This window comes from Haematobia irritans, chromosome 5 (assembly GCF_050003625.1).
Source record: "Haematobia irritans isolate KBUSLIRL chromosome 5, ASM5000362v1, whole genome shotgun sequence".
Taxonomy (NCBI): Eukaryota; Metazoa; Arthropoda; class Insecta; order Diptera; family Muscidae; genus Haematobia; species Haematobia irritans.
Genome location: NC_134401.1, coordinates 24,621,309 through 24,641,265, shown reverse-complemented (window position 1 = coordinate 24,641,265; position 19,957 = coordinate 24,621,309). Strand labels below are relative to the sequence as shown.

Below are 19,957 nucleotides of genomic sequence, written 5' to 3'. Positions count from 1 at the left end.
AGTTGAATTTAATTGAATTTAATTTAAGGCACATGTTGTGGCAATGTCGTCTCGTTTCATTTTTTTCCGCACAATAATCATCAACAATTCGGTATATCAATCCTGTGGACTATTGCGCCATGAGCACTTTGGAGAGGTAACATAGGTTGGAAAAAAATGCCAAAATGTCGATCATCTAAAACGGTTTGGACGGAAATGGGCCAAAATACCGTAGAGCTACTGTCGTGCAACGTGTGATGGCCGTAAAAAGGCCATAATTCGTACTGATTTTAAAATTTGATGTTATTTCCGAAATTTTTGCTTTTGAACAATGAAATTAAAACAAACAAATGAATCAAAAAATATAATTGTAATAAAAAAATATAATATTATACCCTCCACCAAAGGATGGGGGGTATACTAACTTTGTCATTCCGTTTGTAACACATCGAAATATTGCTCTAAGAACCCATAAAGTATATATATTCTGGGTCGTGGTGAAATTCTGAGTCGATCTAAGCATGTACGTCTGTCCGCCCGTCCGTCCGTCTATTGAAATAACGCTAACTTCCGAACTAAACAAGCTATCGACTTGAAACTTGGCACAAGTAGTTGTTATTGATGTAGGTCGAATGGTATTGCAAATTGGGCCATATCGGACCACTTTTAGGTATAGTATATGGTCTCTCACAACCATGCAAAAATTGGTCCAAATCGGTCCATAATTATATATAGCCCCCATATAAACCGATCCCCAGATTTGTCTTGCGGAGCCTCTAAGAGAAGCAAATTTCATCCGATCCCGCTGAAATTTGGTAACATTTGGTAACAAACATATGGTCTCTAACAACCATGCAAACTTTGGTTCACATAGGTCCATAATTATATGTAGCCCCCATATAAACTGATCCCCAGATTTGACCGGAGCCCCTTGGAAGAGCAAAATTCACCCGAACCGACTGAAATTTGGTAACATACATGGTGTTAGTATATGGCCTCTAACAACCATGCAAACTTTGGTTCACGTAGGTCCATAATTATATATAGCCCCCATATAAACCGATCCCCAGATTTGGCTCGCGGAGCCTCTAAGAGAAGCAAATTTCATCCGATCCAGCTGAAATTTGGTACATGACGTTAGTATATGGTCTCTAACAACCATGCAAACTTTCGTTCACATCGGTCCACAATTATATATAGCCCCCATATAAACCGATTCCCCGATTTGGCTTGCGGAGCCTCTAAGAGAAGCAAATTTCATCCGATCCAACTGAAATTTGGTACATTGTGTTAGTATATGGTCTCTAACAACCATGCAAATTTTGGTTCACATCGGTTCATAATTATATATAGCCCCATATAAACCGATCCCCAGATTTGTCTCGCGGAGCCTCTAAGAGAAGCAAATTTCATCCGATCCGGCTGAAATTTGGTACATGACGTTAGTATATGGTCTCTAACAATTATGCAAAAATTGGTCCACATCGGTCTATAATTATATATAGGCCCCATATAAACCGATTCCCCGATTTGGCTTGCGGAGCCTCTAAGAGAACCAAATTTCATCCGATCCGGCTGAAATTTATTACATGGTGTCAGCATATGATCTCTAACAACCATGCAAACTTTCGTTCACATCGGTTCATAATTATATATAGCCCTCATATAAACCGATCCCCAGGTTTGACCTCCGGAGCCTCATGGATGAACAAAGTTCATCCGATTCGGTTGAAATTTGGTACGTGGTGTTAGTATATGGTCTCTGACAACCATGCAGGAATTGGTCCACATCGGTCTATAATTATATATAGCCCCCATATAAACCGATCCCCAGATTTGGCTTGCGGAGCCTCTAAGAGAAGCAAATTTCATCCGATCCGGCTGAAATTTATTACATGGTGTCAGCATATGATCTCTAACAACCATGCAAACTTTCGTTCACATCGGTCCATAATTATATATAGCCCCCATATAAACCGATCCCCCGATTTGACCTCCGGAGCCCCTTGGAAGAGCAAAAAATTCACATGGTGTTAGTATATGGTCTCTAACAACCATGCAAAAATTGGTCCATACCGGTCTTAATTATATATAACCCCCCATTTAAACCGATCACCACATTTGACCTCCGCATCTATTGGAGGAGTAAAATTCATCAGACCGGGTTGAAATTTGGTACGTGGTGAAATTTGGTACATTGCGCTAGTATATGGCCGCTAACAAACATGCCAAAATTGGTCCACATATAGCCGATCCCCAAAAATAATCTACCAAAATTTTATTTCTATAGAAAATTTTGTCAAAATGTTATTTCTATAGAAAATTTTGTCAAAATTTTATTACTATAAAAAATTTTGTCAAAATTATATTTCTATAAAAAATTTTTTGTCAAAATTTTATTTCTATAAAAAAACTTGGTCAAAATTTTATTTCTATAAAAATTTTGTCAAACTGAATTATTTACTTATTTAATCGGCATTTTTTGTTTAATATATACCCCGTATGGACTAACTTACAATGGAGAACACGGAGTTAAGAAGTTTTAAGATACCTTGCCCCCATATAAACCGATCGGCAAATGTTACCGCAACCCAAGTAATTCGATTGTGGATGACAGTCTTTAGTACAAGTTTCTATGCAATCCATGGTGGAGGGTACATAAGATTCGGCCTGGTCGAACTTACGGCCGTATATACTTGTTTTTTTTTTCGAAATTTTCCACATTTTATGAAGTCAGTCTGTGGTCATTCGCGTCCAAAAAAGACGAAATGCTACTCCCAAAGAGTAAACCAGAGGCCGCCGAAAACTGTTGACCGAAGCGGACGCTCGCCTTATGATGGCAGAAGTGAGGCAGAACAAGTCCGTAACGCCGAAAAATACTACTGTTGCCAAAAATTGTCCGAAAATAATCAAAAGGCGCGAATGAAATTTCCAAGAGAACATAAAAATTGGACAACAGACGACTGGAAACGTGTTATCTGGTCAGATGAATTGAAAAATTGAACCGTTTCCAATCGGACAGTAAACAATATTGCTGGCGTTGTCCTGGTGATACCATTCAACGCCACCATGTTAAGCAAACTGTGAGGCATGGTGGTGGAAGCATCATGGTTTGAGGCTGCTTCACTTGGTGTCACTTTGGACCATTGCAGAAAATTGATGGTATAATGAAGATGGAAGACTACCTTGCCATTTTGCAGACTCATCTTTCCGAGTTTGTTGACAAGAGTGCCTATCCTGAAGATGAAGTCGTATTTCACCATCCTGGTGATCCGAAGTATAGTGAAAAAATGGCTCAGTGAGCAAAAATTTCAAATGATGAATTGGCCAGCCCCCGGTGCGGTAATTATAGAGCCAGAATTGAAATATGGGGTTCGCTTTATATGGGGGCTATATACAATAAAATTCTGACAAAATTTTCCATAGAAGTGAAATTCTGACAAATTTTCTATAGAAATAAAATTTTGGTAGACTATTTTTGGCTCGAGTGGCAATCGTGATTTTTCTGTGATTGGGGATCGGTTTATTTGGGGGCTATATATAATATAGATCAATACGGACCAATTCTGGCATGGTTGTTATCGGGCATACACTAGCGAAATGTACCAAATTTCAAACGGATCGGAAGAGGCTCCAGAGATCAAATCTGGGGATCTGGGGGGCTATATAATTATGAACCGATATGGACCAATTTTGGCATGGTTGTTAGATACCACATACATACACCACGTACCAAATTTCAACCAGATCTGATAAATTTTGCTCCTCCAAGAGGCTTCAGAGGACAAATCTGGGGATCGGTTTATATGGGGGTTATATATAATTATGGCCAAGTTAATATACCCCCCCACCCAATGGTGGAGGGTATAAAAGTGAATATATAATAGAACCTGTATATCAATTCTCTAGTCAACTTTAATGATCCAGGTCAACCAATATATTCCGGTCCTACTAATATGTCATACTTACCAATATAGAGATATTAACTATTTTGTAAGTTTATACACCAAATGGGGCGTATTACCATTTTACTAGAAATACCTTTAAATATTATGTTTATATTTTTAATTGACTTTATTATATTATGTTTGGTAGTAGCAATAATTAAAAATTCTGATAAAATACAGAAGAAGTTTTGAGGTCATAATGAAAATTATTTCAAATCAATTAATGAATTGAATTATAATCATCAATGAAGTTTTATCGGTGATATATATTCAAAATATGTTCTTACTATAATAATAATAATATTAATATAATATAAAATACTTATATATATTTTTTTGTTATTGGAGTTTCATGGAAACTTCAGAATTGATTGCTGAATATTGAAATTCAATTCACATTAGCGATAATAATCAATTCTTTAGGATTATTTTGTACATAACACTGCTAACTCATCTGTAATTGTGGTCCTTAGAGGACTAAACTATTAGGACTCTTGTATCGATAACGATATCTAGTAATCACAGTAGAACTTCTAAAAGTTCTGTGAAGATATTTATTTTTTAATTCAATCATTTACTGCTTCAACTCTAATTGTTTGTAGACTTTGATTCTTCATGTTGATTATGCTATTATATGAGTTGATCCCTCAATGAACCGTGATACTTCTGAAAGAGAAGAATATAATGCTTCATTTTGAAAGTCTCTGCTTCAGTATTAGAAGTTGATGCTTCCATAATGAAAGATAATTCCTTTGTAGAATTGAAGTCGTAGAAGTTTTTCTCCAACAGGCGTTGATTCTTCTGGAATTGAGGATCATGTTTCAATGGTGAAAAGTGTAATAGAGGTTGAAGTCTTTTGTTGATTCTTTTTCTAGTTTCTTCAGCAGTAGCCGTGTATTTTTCATTGTATTCAGTATTAGTCGTAGGCTTCTCAGTATTAGTATTCGGCGGGAAGTAATCAATGTTACTTCAGATTAGATTACTTCAGTTGTAGTTAGTATTGTAGTAGTAGTTGCTTCTTTAGATGTACTAGTTATTTATTCAGCAGTAAATAGTACTACTTCAATGGCAGTTATTGGGTAACGCTACGTTTTGAAGGTCTGTTCTTCAGTATTAAAAATTGGTCAGTAATGAAAAAAAAAAAATCCTCTGTAGCATCGGAGTCGTCGAAGTTTTAGGTGTTCTGCAAAATTTTCTTTTTCAATTCTTTAGTTTTAGTTGTTTCGTTCTATCGGTTATCCTTAGAAATAGTTCTTCGGTAGTTGTTCTGGAATTTTCAGTATTATCCAATGGCAAGCGTATTAATAAGCTTGGTGGAAGTTTGTTCTTCTGTAATAGGAGTTGATTGTTCATTTATTGAAGTTAAGGCTTCAGTAGATTCTTTTAGTAGTCCTAATCGTGAATAAATCAGTAGTAATCTTAGTCAGTATTAGTCATTGATTCTTCAGTATTAGTCGTAGGATTCTCAGTACTAGTCTCGGTTCTTCTTCAGCATTTAGCGGGTAGTAATCAATGTTTTTCACTAGTTGTAGTTCATAGTAATCATCGAATATCCTAATGATGTCACGTGTGCTTCAGTTGGAAACCTAAGTTCTTCAGTGATAGTTGTCGCTTCCTCAGTAGAAGTGATTGGCTCTTCAATAGGAGTCGTTACAACTTCAGTTGTAGTTATGGTTTCTTTTGTAGTAGTGGTTGATTCTTTAGTTGTAGTAGTTTGTTGGTAGTTGTGGTTTCATCAGATTTGCTGTTTTTTTTCAGTTCTCATCGAAGGTTCTTCAGTGGAAGATGTCGCTTATTGCTTTAGCTTTATAAATTAAATATAACAAGTAATTGCTATAAAGATAGGAAAAAATAAATACTTCGGTTTTTGGTCCTTTAGTAGCAGTATGTACTTCAGTAGTTTATTTTTGTAGTTGGTTGTTCAGCAGTAGTCGTGAGTTCATTAGTTATAGCCGTTAATTCCTCAGTGGTATTAATTGGTATTACTCCAGTATAGTGGTTGTTTCTTCAATAGTGATTTTGAGTTCTTTAGTAGTGATTTTAAGTTCTTCAGTAGAAGTCATACATTTTTGCTTTAGTAGTTGTGATTTCGCTGGTTTTTTAGTAGTAATAAAGAGGGCTTCGGTAAAAATCGTTGAGAGTTCACAAGTAATTATATGAATATTAGTAGTAATCATAGTAGTCAATAGTAGTAGTCGCAGGTTCTGTTGTAGTCGAAGGGGCTTCGGTAGTTGTAGTAATAACAGCAATAGGAGTAGTAGTTGCAGGAGTAGTTGGGGTAGTAATAGTGGGAGTAGTAGTAGGAGTAGTAGTAGTAGGAGTAGTAGGGGTAGTAATAGCAGCAATAGGAGTAGTAGTTGCAGGAGTAGTTGGGGTAGTAATAGTGGGAGTAGTAGTAGGAGTAGTAGTGGTAGGAGTAGTAGGGGTAGTAGCAGTAGGAGTGGTAGTAGTGGGAGTTGTTGTAGTAGGAGTAGTAGTAGTAGAAGTGGTAGTAGTAGGAGTTGTTGTAGTAGGAGTAGTAGTAGTTGTAGGGGTAGTAGTAGTTGTAGGGGTAGTAGTAGTGGAAGTGGTAGTAGTAGGAGTAGTTGTAGTAGGAGTAGTAGTAGTAGAAGTAGTAGTAGGAGTAGTTGTAGTAGGAGTAGTTGTAGTGCAAGTTTCAACTTTGACTTCCGGACATGGACCCTTAGAAATCTCTACAAAATCTATACAAGATTAAAAAATGAAACAAAAAAAAAAAAACAGTCACTAACAAGTATTATATACGGCCGTAAGTTCGGCCAGGCCGAATCTTTTGTACCCTCCACCATGAATTGCGTAGAAACTTCTACGAAAGACTGTCATCCACAATCGAATTACTTGGGTTGTGGTAATACTTGCCGATGGCAAGGTATCTTAAAACTTCTTAGCATCGTTTTCTAAATTGTGATTTAGTCCATACGTGGTATATATTAGACAAAAAAGTTATGTACTCGTATAGGTAAGTTTACAAATAATTATGAACCGATATGGACTTTTTGCACGATATGTAGAGAGCCAGAATTGAAATATGGGGATCGCTTATATGGGGGCTATATACAATTATGAACTTGATATGGACCAATTTTTGTGTGATTGGGGATCGATTTATCTGAGGGCTATATATAACTATAGACCGATATGGATCTAGTTAGGCATGGTTTTTAACGGCCATATACTAGCACAATGGACCAAATTTCAACTGACTCGGATGAAATTTGCTCCTCCAAGAGGCTCCGCAAGCCAAATTTCGGGATCGGTTTATATGGGAGCTATATATCATTATGGACTGATATGGACCACTTTTGGCATGGTTTTTAAAAATCATATACTACCACCACGTACCAAATTTCAATCAGATCGGATGAATTTTGCTTCTCCAAAAGGCACCGGAGGTCAAATCTGGGGATCGGTTTATAGGGGGGCTATATATAATTATGGACTTATATGAACCAATTCCTCCATGGTTGTTGGATATCGTATACTAATATCACGTACCAAATTTCAACCCAATCGGATGAATTTTGCTCTTCCATAGGGCTCCGGAGGTCAAATCTGGGGATCGGTTTATATGGGGCCTATATATAATTATGGGCCGATTTCGACCAATTTTTGCATGGGTGTTTGAGGTCATATATTAACACCACGTACCAAATTTCAACTGAATCAGATGAATTGTGGTCTTCCAAGAGGCTCCGGAGGTCAAATCTGGTGATCGGTTTATATGGGGGCTATATAAAATTAGAGACTGATGTGGACCAATTTTTGCACGGTTTTTAGAGACCATATACCAACACCATGTACCAAATTTCAGCCGGATCGGATGAAATTTGCTTCTCATAGAGGCTCCGCAAGCCAAATCGGTTTATATGGGGCCTATATATAATTATGGACCGATGCGGACCAATTTTTGCACGGTAGTTAGAGACCATATACTAACACTATGTACCAAATTTCAGCCGGATCGGATGAAATTGCTTCTCTTAGAGGATCCGCAATCCAAATTTGGGGGTCGGTTTATATGGGGGCTATACACCCATAGAAAAAATCATGAACGGCGTGGTCATTTTGAAACGATCCGTTCATGAAAGTGAATCAACACACATGTGTTGTCAAACTGAGAACAGATGGGGACAATCTGACAACGTAAAAATGACACCATAAGTTTTCAAAACAACAACCAGCGTTCATGATCTGAAAACGTAATGGTTACGAATTTAAAAACAAAATTAAAAAAAGATTTCCCCTACCGTGACTCGAACCTGTGTTGCCTGCACGATACACGTTAACAGTCGCCTTAGCACATTGCACCAACGGCGGAGTTGACATAACAACGTCTAACAATTATTTTAAGACATTTTATGACCAAAGAAAAACGAATGCTGTTCATGAAATCGTGAACGCCCGTGGACGAAATCGTGAACATTCCGTTTTGATTTTTTGTGAACGTTTCCGTTTCATTTTGACAACGTCCGTTCACGATTGTGAAACGCAATTTTTTCTATTAGTGTACGTAAAAGTGGAACGATATGCAATACCATCCGACCTACATCAATAACAACTACTTGTGCCAAGTTTCAAGTCGATAGCTTGTTTCGTTCGGAAGTTAGCGTGACGGAAGGACGGACGGACATTCTCAGATCGACTCAGAATTTCACCACGACCCAGAATATATATACTTTATGGGCTTTTAGATCAATATTTCGATGTGTTACAAACGGAATGACAAAGTTAATATACCCCCCATCCTATGGTGGAGAGTATATAGCAAATTATGTCTTTTAACTTTATTGCCGTAGTACTTACAAAATCCTGTTCTATAGTTTTCATCAGCCAAAGCACAAGGACTTTTGAACGTCCTGGTTATTAATAAATCCGAAGCACAAATGGGATCATATACTACCGAACAAGTTGGATAATATGCAGGACAAGGTCCATTACTGTAAATCTTATAATCTGTAAATGAAACTATTCAAAATCATTCGTTCATTGCTAAAAATTAAATCGTACATACATTGTCCACGTTCAATATAAGCCAAATACTCTTTGCGATCGGAAAAAGTTTTGTAAATTCCATTTAGAACACCACACAATTGAGATCTTTTAATATGGTGTGAAGGGTAGGAGTAACGTTGAGACCAATCATATGGTGATTTATGGTAAGAGTATCCAGGACGATTTGCTGGAGGATAGTTACGATGATAAGAACCACATGTTACTATTCCTAGTAAAATTGTCAGCGATATTAGTAGAGTCCTCATTATTACTATGACTATTGACTTTTTAAATGTTGAAATTTACTATACTTTAATTCCTCCCTACTTTACTTTTATATATAAATGAAATATTATAGATTTAATATATTTGCATAATGAGATGTAAAAAAAAATGTTGGGATTAAATAAGTTTTGAAAGATGGCATTTGACTTGTAATAGTTCTTTACATTGTAATAGTTCATTAGCCATATATAAGAGAGTTAAAAAGCTAGACATTCACTGCTTTGTTATTTTGATTAATGAACGTGAGAATTTCTAAAAAAATCGGCTGGTAGTATTTTTGCAAATATATAAGACTAAAGTGGTCTTGTATATTTTTTCTTTTGGTGAACGGGTTTATATTTATTCATTTCTTGAATGGTTTAGGACATTTTCAGGGTGATATGTCATTGGCAATTTTCTTTGAAATCTGGTATATGTGCTAAATTATCTCCAAATACTCCAAATACCAATATGAAGTCCAAACATCGGATGGGCAAACAGCCAGGGTAAGATGAACTCAGGAGGCAAATAGCCAGTCGATCCGTTTATATGGAGTCTAGGATCAATATCCCTATTCCCTATAGGATAGTAATAAGTTAATGTTTCACAGGGTAAAGTAAACATGTCACGGCTACTTTTCTTTACTATCCCAGCAAAAGTTGGAAGTTGTTCTAAAGGCTCAACTCTAAAAGCACATACAAAAATGTTTTCACAAAGATATTCTTCATTTTAACTACTCAGTAAGTTGGTTTAAATAATTTTTTTATAAATCCTTCTTTTCATATTTTAACTCTTGTTGCTTCAAATTGGTTAAAAACAGAGTAAGAATTAATAAAATGGTACAAATTATTCACATCCACACTTTTCCACTATTGGTTAAGCTACACTTGTATCTTAGTCATGAAGTAATGAAAATATTATTTCTATAGATAATTCTTGTCAAAACTTTATTTCTATAGAAATTTTTGTCAAGATTTTAGTTTTAGATTTTTTTATTTCTATAGAAAATTTTGTCAAAATTTTATTTCTATAGAAAATTTTGTCAAGATTTTATTTCTATAGAAAGTTTTGTCAAAATTTTATTTCTATAGAAATTTTTGTCAAAATTTTATTTCTATAGAAAATTTTGTAAAAAAATTGTTTCTATAGAAAATTTTGTCCAAATTTTATTTCTATAGAAAATTTTGTCAACATTTTATTTCTAACGAAAATTTTGTAAACATTTTATTTCTATAGAAAATTTTGTCAAAATTTTATTCCTATAGAAAATTTTGCGAAAATGTTATTTCTATAGAAAATTTGGTCAACATTTTCTTTCTATAGAAATTTTGCCAAATTTTTATTTCTATAGAAAATTTTGTCAAATTTTATTTCTAAAGAAAATCTTATCAAAATTTTATTTCTATGGAAAATTTTGTCAACATTTTATTTCTATAGAAAATTTTGTCAACATTTTATTTTATAGAAAATTTTGTCAAAATTTTATTTCTACAGAAAATTTTTGTCAAAATTTTATTTCTACAGAAAATTTTGTAAAAATTTTATTTCTATAGAAAATTTTGTCAAAATCTTATTCCTATAGAAAATTTTGTCAAAATTTTATTCCTATAAAAATTTTGCTAAAGTGTTATTTCTATAGAAAATTTTGTCAAAATTTTCTTTCTATAGAAAGTTTGTCAAATTTTTATTTCTATAGAAAATTTTGTCAAAATTTTATTTCTATAGAACATTTTGTCAACATTTTATTTCTAGAGAAAATTTTGTCAAAAGTTTATTTCTACAGAAAATTTTTGTCATAATTTTATTTCTAAAGAAAATTTTTGTCAAAATTTTTTGTCTATTGAAAATTTTGTACAAATTTTATTACTACAGAAAATTTTGTCAAAATTTTATTTCTATTGAAAATTTTGACAAAGCTTTATTTCTATAGAAAATTTTGTCAAAATTGTATTTCTATTCAAAATTTTGTCAAAATTTTATTTCTATAGAAAATTTTGCGAAAATGTTATTTCTATAGAAAATTTCGTCAAAATTTTCTTTCGATAGAAATTTTGTCAAAATTTTCTTTCGATAGAAATTTTGTCAAAATTTTCTTTCGATAGAAATTTTGTCAAATTTTTATTTCTATGGAAAATTTTGTCAAAATTTTATTTCTACGGAAAATTTTGTCAAAATTTTATTTCTATAGAATATTTTGTCAACATTTTTTTCTAGCGAAAATTTTGTCAAAATTTTATTTCTAAAGAAAATTTTGTCAAAATTTTATTTCCACAGAAAATTTTTGTCGAAATTTTATTTCTATAGAAAAATTTGTCAAGATTTTATTTCTATTGAAAATTTTGACAAAATTTTATTTCTAAAGAAAATCTTGTCAAAATTTTATTTCTATAGAAAATTTTTGTCTAAATTTTATTTCTATAGAAAATTTTGTCAAAATTTTATTAATATAGAAAATTTTGTCAAAATTTTATTAATATAGAAAATTTTGTCAAAATATTATTTCTATTGAAAATTTTGTCAAAATTTTATTACGGTAGAAAATTTTGTCAAAATTTTATTTCTATTGAAAATTTTGTAAAAATTTTATTTCTGTAGAAAATTTTGTCAAAATTTTATTCCTATAGAAAATTTTGCGAAAATGTTATTTCTATAGAAAATTTTGTCAAAATTTTCTTTCTATAGAAATTTTGTCAAATTTTTATTTCTATGGAAAATTTTGTCAAAATTTTATTTCTGGGGAAAATTTTGTCGAAATTTTATTTCTATAGAAAATTTTGTCAACATTTTATTTCTAGCAAAAATTTTGTCAAAATTTTATTTCTATAGAATATTTTGTCCAAATTTTATTTCTATAGAAAATTTTGTCAAAATTTTATTTCTACAGAAAATTTTTGTCAAAATTTTATTTCTATAGAAAAATTTGTCAAGATTTTATTTCTATTGAAAATTTTGACAAAATTTTATTTCTAAAGAAAATCTTGTCAGAATTTATTTCTATAGAAAATTTTTGTCTAAATTTTATTTCTATAGAAAATTTTGTCAAAATTTTATTTCTATAGAAAATTTTGCCAAAATTTTATTAATATAGAAAATTTTGTCAAAATTTTATTAATGTAGAAAATTTTGTCAAAATTTTATTTCTATTGCAAATTTTGTCAAAATTTTAATACGGTAGAAAATTTTGTCAAAATTTTATTCCTATAGAAAATTTTGCGAAAATGTTATTTCTATAGATATTTTTATCAAAATTTTCTTTCTATAGAAATTTTGTCAAATTTTTATTTCTATAGAAAATTTTGTCAACATTTCATTTCTATAGAAAATTTTGTCAAAATTTTATTTCTATAGAAAATTTTGCCAAAATTTTATTTCTATAGAAAATTTTGTCAAAATTTTATTTCCATAGAAAATTTTGTCAAAATTTTATTTCCATAGAAAATTTTTGTCAAAATTTTATGTCTATTGAAAATTTTGTACAAATTTTATTACTATAGAAAAATTTGTCAAAATTTTATTCGACCTGGCCGAACTTACGGCCGTATATACTTGTTTTTTTTTCTTCAAATTTTGTGAAAACCAAAACAAAAAACATTTTAATATTTATAAATAATATATAGTTTTATTATAGTTGTTCGTTGTTAACTTCTTTTATTAAATATGCAATAAATAAAATATTCTTAGGTCGAAAACCTTTGTTGTTAGTACCACCCTAATATAATATCGTAATTTTTTTATGGTTTTACATTTTTTTAATAAATTAATAAATAATAAATTTTGCTTAAATCTACACGAATATATTTACTGGATGTAGTTTTATTGTAGTGGTGAGTTGTTGTTTTATTATAGTTGTGAGTTGTTAACTTCTTTTATTAAATATGCAATAAATAAAATACTCTTAGGTCGAAAACCTTTTGTTGTTAGTACCACCCTAATATAATATCGTAATTTTTTTATGGTTCTACATTTTTTAATAAATAAATAAATAATAAAATTTTCTTAAATCTACACGAACATATTTACTGGATGTATACAAAAAGTCATATTTTTATATTTATAACTTTCATTAGTTTTGTTTAAGAATAATAAAAAAATATGTTATAATAAACTGTTAACAAATTGATGTAAATTTTATGTATTCAACTTCTAAAGATTTACAAGATAACATAGAAGGCTATCGAGAACATGATGATCTATAAATATTTCTTCCAGCATGTTCTTTATATTTATTGCCAACATTGCGTCTTATTGAAATCGATGATGATGGTGATGGTGAGATTTCATTAAAACTATCCAATAATTTTTGAATCATTTTAAAGGTTAACAATTGCGAGTCATAAGGTATAATTGGAATATTATTGGCTTGTGATGATGGTTCGTCTCGTGTAGGTCCCAATCTACTTGCAAATAAAAATGAATCCGGAATTCCCCTATTGATATTAGGAGTTAATTTTCTAGCACTGGGGTTACTTGTTATTTTGGAATCATCTGATGTTCTTGTAGGTTGTGATGAACCGGTTTGTTGAATATCAACATTATTTTGAGTACGAAATAGAGACTCAATTTCATTATCTGATATGGCTGGAAGATCATAGAAATTACGAGAAAATGCGATTGGTTTATTATTAGTGAAACTTTGCGTTTCGTCATTATTTGAAGTTGCTAACAAAAATCGTGGTTCTTCATTTGCACTATTAGGGAAAGAAGGATTAATTGATGTTTCAGCATTAAAAGTGAATTCTTCCGGAATAGATGCTGATCCTCCAGTGCTTGGATTAGGCGCCACTGAGGTAGGCCCATCAGTTGCCGATGTTAATGGTTCACTATTTATACTACTGGGCACTAAAGCTGGAACAACATTTGCATTAAAAGCGAACAAGGGGGGTTCATCACCACTCCTGATGGACTCTTCGGTTCTAGAACTGGATTCCATCGCAGAACTTAAAAGTGAGCGATCCTCAAAATAAGTCCTAATTACGAGAGGTATAGATTCAGTATCTCCTCGATTAAGTGAATCTCTTGTCATTGGAGTAAATTCCCCAGTCACAGATACTGAAGGTTCGCCATTTATATTACTTGTGACAAATGTTGGTTCAACATTTGAATTGTTTGGGGAAAATGTGGGAGTAATAAAGATGCTCCTAAGTAATATATCGATATTTGATGGAGATCCTTGAGTAGCTGATGTTAGTGCTTCACCATTGGCAGATACTGAAGGTTCATCATTTATATTACTTGTGACATATTTTGGTTCAACATTTGGATTATTCTGTGTGGACAATGTTGGATTATTAATGTGGGTGTTAAGTAATACTTCGGTAGTTGGCGTCGATCCTTGAGTAGTAGATACTGAAGGTTCATCATTTATATTACTTGTGAGAAATCTTGGTTCAACATTTGGATTATTTGTGGGCAATGTGGGATTCGTATTACTATTATTAATATTGTTACCATTTATATTATTACCATTATTATTATTACCATTACCATTATTGCCATTATTACTATTACCATTATTGCCATTATTACTATTACCATTATTACTATTACCATTATTGTCATTATTACTATTACCATTGCTATTTGTAGTTGTTGTTTCTTCCGTTGTAGTAGTTATTACTGGGGTAGTTGTTAATACTTCAGGTGTACTCGTTACTATTTCGGGGGTAGTCATTGCTACTTCAGGGGTAGTCGTTACTACTGCAGGGGTAGTCGTTACTGCTTCAGGCGTAGTCATCAATGCAGGGGTAGTTGTTACTGCTTCAGGTGTAGTCGTTATTTCGGGTGTAGTCATTACTGCTTCAGGTGTAGTCGTGACTGCTTGAGGTGTAGTCGTTACTACTTGAGGTGTAGTCGTTATTACAGGGGTAGATGTTACTGCTTCCGATGCAGTCGTTACTACTACAGGTGTAGTTGTTACTATCTCAGGGGTAGTCGTTACTGTTTGAGGTGTAGTCGTTACTGCTTCAGGTGTAGTTGTTACTAACGCAGGGATAGTCGTTCCTACTGCAGGGGTAGTGGTTACTACTTCAGGTGTAATCGTCAATACAGGTGTAGTCGTTACTACTTCAGGGATAGTTGTTACTGCTTGAGGGGTAGCAGTTACTACTTCAGGTATAGTCGTTACTCCTGCAGGTGTAGTCGTTACTACAGGGGTAGTTGTTACTACTACAGGTGTAGTTGTTACTGCTTCAGGTGTAGTTGTTACTAGTTCAGGTGTAATCGTAACTACTTCAAGGGTAGTTGTTACCGCTTCTGGGGTAGTTGTTACTGCTACAGCATTTGGATTATTTGTGGGTAATGTTGTGGTCCTATTACTATTATTACTATTGTTACCATTACTATTATTACCATTATTATTATTTCCATTACCATTATTGCCGTTATTACTATTACCATTATTGTCATTATTACTATTACCATTATTGCCATTATTACTATTACCATTGCTCGTTGTAGTTGTTGTTTGTTCTGTTGTAGTAGTTATTACTGGGGTAGTTGTTAATACTTCAGGTGTAGTCGTTACTATTTCGGGGGTAGTCATTGCTACTTCAGGGGTAGTCGTTACTTCTGCAGGGGTAGTCGTTACTGCTTCGGGTGTAGTCGTCAATGCAGGGGTAGTTGTGACTGCTTCAGGTGTAGTCGTTACTACTTCAGGGGTAACTGTTACTGCTCCAGGTGTAGTCGTGACTGCTTGAGGTGTAGTCGTTACTACTTCAGGTGTAGTCGTTATTACAGGGGTAGTTGTTACTGCTTCCGGTGTAGTCGTTACTACTATAGGTGTAGTTGTTACTATCTCAGGGATAGTCGTTCCTACTGCAGGGGTAGTGGTTACTACTTCAGGTGTAATCGTCAATACAGGTGTAGTCGTTACTACTTCAGGGATAGTTGTTACTGCTTGAGGGGTAGCTGTTACTACTTCAGGTATAGTCGTTACTACTGCAGGTGTAGTCGTTACTACAGGGGTAGTTGTTACTACTACAGGTGTAGTTGTTACTGCTTCAGGTGTAGTTGTTACTACTTCAGGGGTAGTTGTTACTGCTTGAGGTGTAGTCGTTACGACAGGGGTAGTTGTTACTGCTTCTGGTGTAGTCGTTACTACTTCAGGTGTAGTCGTTACTGCTTCAGGTGTAGTCGTAACTGCTTCAGGTGTAGTCGTTACTACAGGAGTAGTTGTTACTGCCTCAGGTGTAGTCGTTACTACTTCAGGTGTAGTCGTTACTACAGGAGTAGTTGTTACGGCTTCAGGTGTAGTCGTTACTACTTCAGGGGTAGTTGTTACTGCTTGAGGTGTAGTTGTTACTACAGGAGTAGTTGTTACTGTTTCAGGTGTAGGGGTTACTACTTCCGGTGTAGTTGTTACTGCTTCAGGGGTAGTATTTACTGCTTGAGGTGTAGTCGTTAGTACTTCAGGTGTAGTCGTAACTGCTTGAGGTGTAGTCGTTACTACTGCAGGGGTAGTTGTTACTACAGGGGTAGTTGTTACTGCTTCAGGTGTAGTCGTTACTACTTCAGGTGTAGTCGTTACTACTTCAGGTGTAGTCGTTACTACAGGAGTAGTTGTTACTGCATCAGGTGTAGTCGTTACTACTTCAGGTGTAGTCGTTACTGCTTCAGGTGTAGTTGTTACTACTTCAGGGGTAGTCATAACTGCATCAGGTGTAGTCGTTATTACAGGGGTAGTTGTTACTGCTTCAGGTGTAGTCGTTGCTGCTTCAGGTGTAGTCGTTATTACAGGGGTAGTTGTTACTGCTTCAGGTGTAGTCGTTACTACAGGGGTAGTTGTTACTGCTTCAGGTGTAGTCGTAACTGCTTCAGGTGTAGTCGTTATTACAGGGGTAGTTGTTACTGCTTCAGGTGTAGTCGTTATTACTTCAGGTGTAGTCGTTACTGCTTCAGGTGTAGTCGTTTCTACTTCAGGGGTAGTTGTTACTGCTTGAGGTGTAGTTGTTACTGCTTGAGGTGTAGCCGTTACTGCTTCAGGCGTAGTTGTTACTACAGGAGTAGTTGTTGCTACTTCAGGTGTAGTTGTTACTGCTTGAGGTGTAGTCGTTACTACTGCAGGGGTAGTTGTAACTACTGCAGGGGTATTTGTTACTACTGCAGGTGTAGTCGTAACTGCTTCAGATGTAGTCGTAACTGCTTCAGGTGTAGTCGTTACTACTGCAGTGGTAGTTGTTACTACTGCAGGGGTAGTTGTTACTACTGCAGGAGTAGTCGTTTGTACTCCAGGTGTAGTCGTTACTACTTCAGTAGTGGTAGTTGTTTCTGCAGTAATTGTTGTGGGTTCTTCCGTAGTAGTCGTTACTACTTCAGTAGTAGTTGCAACATTAGTTGTTTCACATGCAATTTGTACTTCGGGGCATGGACCCTTGGAAATTTCTACGAAATCTATTCACAAATATTGTTTTTGATATTTAATTTAGAAAATTTTTCATATTTCATTTAGAAAATTATTACAAAGATACTTACACAAACCAGTTCTATAGTTTTCATCAGCCAAAGCACAACGACTTGGAAAAGTCCTGGTTGTTAACATATCGGAAGCACAAATGGGGTCATATACATGGGCACAGGTGGGAAAATATGTAGGACAGGGACCATGACTATAAATCGTGTAAACTGTAATAGAAAGTTTTGAAATTACATACAGAGAAATTTTTATTACTAGTAAGCCCTCAAAATGTTTTCCTAGATATACGAAATAGATTTGAGATAGTGAAATTTTTCATTGTTATTATGAAATGTTTCTTTTGTTTAGTGAACATTTCATAAAATCTCTGGAATTGTTTCGTTTGCTATATTTTGACGATAAATTGAGTTAATAAAAGCTAAGAATACAATTTCCGAAATATTATGTAATGCTTCATTATTGTAATGAATAATGAAATATTTCATACTACACTGAGAAAATTTCACTAATTTTTTCTGAGTTAAATTTTAAGAAAATTTTTAATAATCCTCAATTAACAATTTAATTTAATTTTTAATTAAAACAAAAATCAACGAATTTTGAAATGAATTTTTTAATTCTAATGAATAATCAAATATTTGATACTGCACAGAAAAAAATATCACCAATTTTTTTAAATTAAAAATTTAATTCGATTTTTACAAATGTTAAATTCAAATTTTAATTGATTCAAAAATTAAAACAAAAACTAAAATCAATCACAAAACTTGATTAAATCGATTAATTTTTTAATTAACCTTGATGATTATTATTATGATTTCTGTGATTGAAAAAATTTCAATAAAAAATAATTGGATCAATCGAGTTTGAAGAAAAACATAATTTTTTCTGCGGGTAAGAAAATGTTCACGTTAATTTGTTTATTATATCAAGAAATTGTTTTTTTTTTATTATATCATACTTACATTCTCCACGTTCATAATAATCAATGAGTTCTGCGTTATTCGAAAAAGTTTTATATATTCCATTTGAGACGCCACATAATGGTTTCCGATCACTGGGATATGGGGGATCTGATTGGTATGGGAGATCTGGTTGGTATGGGGGATCTGATTTGTATGGGGGATCGGATGAATATGGGATTTCCGCTGGATATGAGTAATCATGAGCCCAGTCATCATATTCAAATTGCTGATTAGAATATGCAGGATATTCATAATCATCTGATTGAGGGTAGTAATTGTAATAGGGGCCACCGGCGACAAGTCCTACCAAATAGGTCATGGCTATTATATGATTCCTCATTGTTATGACCTTTGGTTGTAATGTAAGAATTTATTATACTATAAAGCCTTTATTTCACTTCTATATATAATGAAATGTCATAATTGTAATACCTTCGATGTAACACAAATTGTAAGAAGTTTACCCGAATGTGTTACGTTGCTATAACTAACGATTAATGTGTAATGAATTACATTTTCATTTCTTTCTTTGACATTCATTATTCCACCCATATTAAAGAATTGGCCAATTAGCAATAAGCTTCTTTGTGGTTTTGACCGATGAACGTGAGAATTCTTATAAAATTAAAATTACACCATTCGTGCTCATACTAAAAAACTAACAGTTTTCCTCTTGGTTTTGTTTTGGCCAAGGGCCATGCGAACTTGCTTAAATTCATCTGTGCATGAGAAGGCTTTTATTTATAGAAGGATGGTAAAGACCATATATATACTCAGAATCGAATTGTCTTGAAGGTCTAAAAGGTTAATATGAAGACTATAACAAAACCTGAAGAAGAAAACCGAACCAATGCCAAATTTAAAAACAATAGCTCCATTATTGAAGGCTGTAGCGTGATTACAAATGACAGACAGAGGGGCATCCCTACATCGTCTTAGAATTTCTCCCTGATCCAGAATATGCCATATTTCATCCAATTCCAATAATATACACATCAAGAGACGGACGGACTTAGATCGGTATATATTTTATGGGGGTTTTACAGTTCAAAATTATTATGGTGTGAACACTATGTGGATAGACCATGGATTGCGTACAAAGTTCTACTAAAGACTGTCACCCACAGTTGAATTTTTTGCACAGAAAAAAAATATTGTCGTGAGTCAAAAAGATTTCATGTCCTTAAAATATGAATACGAATTTTGCTTAGCATAGAAGACGCATTTCTCTGATATAAAAGTTTTTTCCTTCTCCAAAAGTCGCTAAACTTTACAGTTTATAGTTAAGCGACTCGACTTAAAAGTGAGTGCTTCACATAAAGGATAATTTTGTTTGACTAAGGTCAATCTGGCTTTAATAATTTAAAATTTAAACTTAAAAG

The 19,957-nt window shown here is 33.4% G+C and overlaps 3 protein-coding genes across 4 annotated transcripts in view; 1 reads left to right on the top strand and 2 right to left on the bottom strand.

The window, feature by feature from the left end:
- The window catches only part of mwh (multiple wing hairs), a 446,956-nt gene that overhangs the window by 83,862 nt on the left and 343,137 nt on the right, over nucleotides 1-19,957 (top strand). The window lies entirely within an intron of this gene.
- Nucleotides 5,640-9,236, bottom strand: LOC142237520 (uncharacterized). The gene is made up of 3 exons (XM_075308878.1): nucleotides 8,956-9,236; nucleotides 8,748-8,897; nucleotides 5,640-6,628 (listed from the first exon to the last, which is right to left on the bottom strand). The coding sequence occupies exons 1-3, from the start codon at nucleotides 9,200-9,202 to the stop codon at nucleotides 6,090-6,092; spliced, it is 936 nt and encodes a 311-aa protein (XP_075164993.1). The 5' UTR covers nucleotides 9,203-9,236; the 3' UTR covers nucleotides 5,640-6,089.
- Nucleotides 12,861-19,115, bottom strand: LOC142237682 (uncharacterized). The gene is made up of 4 exons (XM_075309077.1): nucleotides 19,008-19,115; nucleotides 18,576-18,924; nucleotides 17,670-17,819; nucleotides 12,861-17,588 (listed from the first exon to the last, which is right to left on the bottom strand). Exons 1-4 carry the CDS (start codon nucleotides 19,113-19,115, stop codon nucleotides 13,372-13,374), a joined length of 4,824 nt encoding a protein of 1,607 aa, XP_075165192.1. The 3' UTR covers nucleotides 12,861-13,371.